The sequence below is a fragment of the Apium graveolens genome, chromosome 1 (assembly GCF_009905375.1).
Source record: "Apium graveolens cultivar Ventura chromosome 1, ASM990537v1, whole genome shotgun sequence".
NCBI lineage: Eukaryota > Viridiplantae > Streptophyta > Magnoliopsida > Apiales > Apiaceae > Apium > Apium graveolens.
In genome coordinates, this window is record NC_133647.1 from 94292742 (window position 1) to 94298680 (window position 5939).

Consider the following 5939-nt stretch of genomic DNA (forward strand, 5'->3'; position numbering starts at 1 on the left):
CCAGCTCGCACCTCTGCAGATCAACCCGAACGGATACCGGGCTGCCCTCGCATTATACATAATGTACAACAAATATGGGTTTCCTCCTCTCACAGTGAGGCAGCTCGGCTACTTCCTTAATCTGAAGCATTCCCCTAATAACTTTGGATATTTCTATTTTTCTGTCTGGCTGTGCTTTAATAAAAAGAACCTTATCCACAATGGGCTGAACAACTCAGGGAAGTGGAATAACCCTTATTTCTATATCCACGAGGGGCCTCGAGTCCAGACCCATTTTTATTACAATCCATGTAAGTCTTCCCTGGCCGCTCTTATTTTTCCTACCATAATTCTTTCCTTTAACAAGAAACGTTTTTATTTTTTCTCCTCTCCCGCCACCCCGCCTCGCACTGTCCTTGTGGGACAAGAAAAAATAATTGCGAACAGCCTGCTAGATCTTCCTAAGACAGACAGGGATATTCGAAAGCTCATAACAACCTCGAACCTGGTCGCGTGTGGATTTTTGAAGGCAGGGGTGAGGCTGACTCCTCTAAAGAAGAAATCTAAGAAGAGGGCCAGAAAGGGTAAGAACGTTGGGGTCGCATGCGCGAGCCTATCTGCTCACATGTGCGAGCTCGTGTTCCCGTATTTTTACATTTCCCACATACATCTCACTTCGTATTGCATTTTATTTATCTGTATTTATCTCCTGCTCACATTTTCTTCTTTCCATTGCATCTTATTGTGATTAATATATCACTTTATTGTTTTCTTTTTCAGAAATGGCCATCTTCCCTATCCCCTTTATGGAAGAGGCTGAGCAAGCCGCGGCCTCGGGCTCAGTTCAGCCCGCTGCGGCGACCATAGGGGCTCACTCTCAAGTCCCCCCTTTAGCTCGCATGAAGACCCTCACTGAGCATCTCAAAGGCCCAGGGCCTTCTCCTCGGCTAAAAAGGCATCGAGGTCACAAAGAGGTAAAAACCATCGAGCCAGACCCAAAAAAGGGTGCTCCATCTGATGCCCCTCTCCCAACTTCTTCTTCTACCAACATGGTCGCGACCACCTTTGGCCGGCTCGCTCAAGCTCATATCACCGACCAGGATATGAAGGATTGGTCTTCTTCTGCTCTCGAGGTTAATTAGGACGCACTGTCTCGGGCCGCAGCTGAGGTGTATTACCGTGAGCTGTCTAAGGCTCGAGAGATGCGAGTCCTCACCCAGACCAACATAAAGCTTGAGTCTAAAGTCAAATCTCTTCAGAGCAAGGTCGCTGAGCATGGGGAGGAGAAAGTTACGCTGGTGAACAACTATAATCAGAAGATACTTAACCTGAACGCTGCTCATGATATGGCCTTAAGGGAGCAGAAGAAAGCTCATGACCTAGCCGCTGAGGCGTGGAAGAAGGAGAAGGATAACCTCGAGGGTAGGGTGCTCGAGTTGGAGGGGTCAGTTTCTGCCCTGACCGAGGGCCGCGAGGCCGCCCTCGCGGATGCTAGGAACCTGGGGGCCAGAAACTTTATGAAAATCTTTATCAAGAAGGTTCCTGATTTTGATTGGGCAGCTCTGGGTGCGGGCACATCTAGGCATGCCGAGAAACTGAAGCTGGAGATGGAGCGGGACGCCCAGATTGCGGAGGAGGCCCGGCTCGCAACTGAGCAGGCCCGAGTCATTGATGATGAAGTTAGGGTGGCAGAGGCTGATAAACCTTGGTGTAATTTTATTTTAGAACTAGACTTTTGACTGGGTAAGCGGGCACCCTTCTCGCCTCGCATTTGTATTTAAAATATTCTGCCTTGGGGCATAACTTATTTACCTTTTGTTTGTATAAAATCCCACCTTTTTTGTGCCCGTATTCCTCTTTATTATGCTAGCTAGTTTTCTTATTTTTGTGTAATCTTACCATGAATCTACTGACCAGAAGTTATCATAACCCTGGCCGCGTATGGCGGGCGTTACACCTTCACAGCGAGCCTAGTTAACCAACTCACGCCATTTGTTCTATCAAACATAATTAACAAAAAATTCTAAGTGGAACAGGCTCATAATGCGACCCTGACCACGCTTGATGGAGGGCTGGGCTCCCTGGCTCGTTTCCCATACTTGTTGTCAAGCGGGCCGGGGCCCGGTCTGACTTGTAATTTTAACATGTTAATAAAATAATCATCATGTGCCTCGCATGGGTTCTCAAGGATGGGCTCCCCTGCTGGGTATTTAATCTATTAACAAAAGTTAAAATATCAAGTGCACAAAGTAGATATCAATCGTTCATTCATAGATAATGGAAAGTGAAAGGAGTACATATTTGTGGTCTCAGAGAGGCACCTATATGGCACTACCCCCGAGACTTAGGAGTATTGTAAGATAGTACTAAGTCTGAAAAGAATAATATTACTAATAATATTTGCGGAGGTGCTCCGCGTTCCAGGCTCTCGGGATCAACTTGTCTTGCATATCATTGAGGTGATAGGTTCCCTCCTAGAGCACCGACTTTATCTTGTAGGGGCCTTCCAAATTCACTCCAAAGACTCCGTGACTCACCACCTTGGTGTTTGGCATGACCCAGCGCAGAACCAAATCTCCCACCTTGAAAGTTCGGGCTCTAACCTTACTGTTATAGTGCCTAGCTGTCCTCTGCTGATATGCTGCTACCCTGATCTAAGCATCTTCCCGAGTTTCTTCGATCATGTCCAAATAGAGCCAATGATTGACCTCATTTTCTTCTGAGTCATAGTTGTCCCTTTGAAGATATCATGCCCCCACTTCAATAGGCACCATAGCTTCACACCCATACACCAGAGAGAAAGGGGTCTCTCCAGTTATAGTACGGGGTGTCGTGTTGTAAGACCATAGGACCTAGGCGAGCTCTTCTGGCCATGTCCCTTTCTTCTCTTCAAGCTTTGCCTTCAAGGTGCTTAATAATTTTATTAATAGCCTCCGTCTGCCCATTACTCTGGGGGTGGCAAACTGCGCTAAAGCTCTTCTGAATCGCCAGCTGCTCACAAAATTCTCGCATTTCCTTGCTATCAAATTATTTTCCATTGTCAGATATCAACTTGTAAGGGATGCCATAGCGGCACACAATAGCCGTGTGTACAAACTCCCTGAGCTTTTTTTCCGTGATAGTGGCTAGAGGCTCGGCCTCTGCCCACTTAGTGAAGTAGTCTACCGCAACAACCGCATACTTGACACCTCCCCTGGCCTTCGGAAGTTCCCTAATCAGATCAATTCCCCACATAGAGAAGGGCCAAGGTCTCATGAGGGATGTGAGAGAGGCCACGGGGCAGTTGTAATAATTGGCATATCGCTGACACTTATCACAAGCTCGGGAGAATTTGAAGGCGTCTTTTTTCAGCGTTGACCAGTAGTAGCCTTGACAGAGGATTTTCTGAGCTAGAGAGCTACCCCCGAGTGATTGCCACAAATTCCCTCGTGTACTTCCCCTAGGATATAATTGCATTCATCCCCATCTATGCACTTGAGGAGAGGCACACTGAACCCTCTTCTGTATAGGATCCCATCGTATATCACATAGCGGGCTGCTTTGTATCTTATCCTCCTTGCCTCATTCTTTTCGTCCGAAAGTGAACCTTCTTTTATGTATGCTAAGATAGGTGTCATGCATATGAGGCTGAGGTCATCACTGAGGCTGCCCACCTCGTGCTCGGGCACACTAGGCTGCCTCTGTATGTCAAGGGGCAGGACCCCTAGCAAAGTGGCCTCACGGCGTGAGCTGAGCTTAGCTAGCTCGTCCGCGCCTTCATTCTGCCCAAGCGGGATTAGTTCCAGCCTCACCTGATTTAAACCTCGCGATTATCCTCTGCGCACATTTCAGGTAAAGCTCTGTTCTCAGCCCCTTAGCTTGATACCCTCCATTTATCTGATATACCACAATTATGGAGTCACTAAACACATTCAAGTTCTCCACCTTCATTTCCAAAGCTAGCTTGAGACCATTGGTCAGGGCCTCATACTCAACATTATTGTTGGTTGCGTGAAAGGCCAGATAGGTCACGCGTCTGATCTTGTACGCCTCCGGGCTGATTAACTCAATTCCAGCTCCTGCACCATCCCTATTACAAGCTCCATCCACAAATAGGCTCCACCATGGGGCACTATTTTGGCTCTCCAGCCCGATTCTTCTGTGCTAGATATGACAACAAGGGCTCCCGGCTTCACTTCTTGATATGGAGGAAATTCCAGAAGAAAATCAGCCAGGGCTTGGCCTTTGATTGCGGTCCTTGACTTATAATCCACCTCGAATTAGCCGCGCTCAACCGTCCACTTCAGCATTCGACCAAAAGACTCCGGTTTATACATTACTTTCCTGAGAGGGTAGGAGGTTCGCACTTCTATCCTGTGCACCTAAAAATAGGGCCTGAGCTTTCTGGAGGCCAGGATCAGAGCATATGCTAATTTCTCGAGGCTCGTGTACCGAGTCTCCGCGTCAGCCAACCTTTTACTCACATAATATACCGGGAGCTGGATACCATCCTCCTCTTGAACCAATACCGCACTTACTGCAAAGTTAGAGACGGCCAAGTATAGGACCCAAGTCTCTCCCTCCTTTGGGTTGGACAATATTGGAGGGCTGCTGAGATGCTTCTTTATATTCTGGAAGGCTTCTTCACACTTTTCTGTCCACTCAAAATTCCTCCCCACTCCTTTAATTGTGTTGAAGAACTCCTGGCATTTATCGAAAGACTTTGAGACGAAGTGGTTTAAGGCGGCTACTCGCCCAGTTAAACTTTGGACGTCCTTCACCCGTCGGGGGGATCTCATCTCGAGTAGGGCTCGTATCTTGGCGGGGTTGGCCTCAATGCCCCTGTTGTTGGCAATAAACCCTAAAAATTTCCCTGACTCGACCTCGAACACATATTTCTGTGGGTTAAGCTTCATTCTGTACTCTCTTAGGATCTGGAACATTTTTGATAGGTGGCGGACATGATCCTTTGCTTCTTTTGACTTCACAAGCATATCATCTACGTAGGCTTCCATGGTTTTTCCCAACTAATGTTTGAACATCTTGTTCACCAGCCTTTGATATATTGCCCCGACGTTAAGGAGCCTGAAGGGCATCCCGATGTAACAGTAGAGGCCCCATCAATAATAGAGGAGGTGTGCTCCTGATCTGGCCCATACATGGGGATTTGGTTATATCCCTAATAAGCATCCATAATGCTAAGCAATGCGTGCCCGGACGTGGAATCAACCAGCTGGTCGATTCGGGGTAGAGAAAAACTGTCCTTCAGGCAAGCTTTTTTCAGCTCGGTGAAGTCCACACACGTCCTCCATTTCCTATTGGGCTTCTTGACAAGCACGGGGTTGGCCAGCCACATGGGGTAGAAGGCTTCCCTTACAAGCCCCGCCTCCATTAGTCTATCTACTTCTTCTCTGAGGGCCTCTGCCCTCTCTCCACTAATTGGCCGTCTCTTCTGTATCACCCCCTTCTTTTTCGGGTCCAAGTTGAGCTGGTGGCACATGACATTCGGGTCGATCCCTATTATATCAGAGTGTGACCATGCAAAGATATCCAAATTTCCCCTCAGAAAGCGGGCTAGATCTTCCCTTAAGTCAGGACTTAGGTTAGAGCCTATTCTGAGTACCTTTGAGGGATCATTTGGGTCTACTAGGATCGGGATTGTGTCTTCTACGGCCCCAGCCCTCTCAACTCATTGGGGGCATTCTCGGATCTAAGTCTGCTCGAGCCTCCCTAGATTTTTCCACTTCCATGATTGTTAAGCCTTCCGTGTCCTCGAGCTCAGGGCGGTGAGCTCGAGCTGGATTTATCAAGTGCTCAGAGGCTGTAGTGACAGTACGAGTAATTCCGTTGGGCAGATCCATAGTTGTTGTCGTTTCTTCGCGTGCCCATTTCCTTTTCTTGAGTCTTGCAGCGATTTGTTCTGGGTTCTCTTCTTCATCACTTGCTTCTTCCATAATCCCTTCTTGTATCAACATGATAGG

General features: G+C 47.8%; 1 protein-coding gene across 1 annotated transcript; it reads right to left on the bottom strand.

Annotated features, from left to right (window-relative positions):
• Window positions 1-3368: 3368 nt before the first annotated feature.
• On the bottom strand, window positions 3369-4973 carry LOC141687099 (uncharacterized). Its single transcript, XM_074492289.1, has 3 exons — window positions 4411-4973; window positions 3865-4048; window positions 3369-3770 (listed from the first exon to the last, which is right to left on the bottom strand). Exons 1-3 carry the CDS (start codon window positions 4971-4973, stop codon window positions 3369-3371), a joined length of 1149 nt encoding a protein of 382 aa, XP_074348390.1.
• Between the last annotated feature and the right edge of the window lie 966 nt (window positions 4974-5939).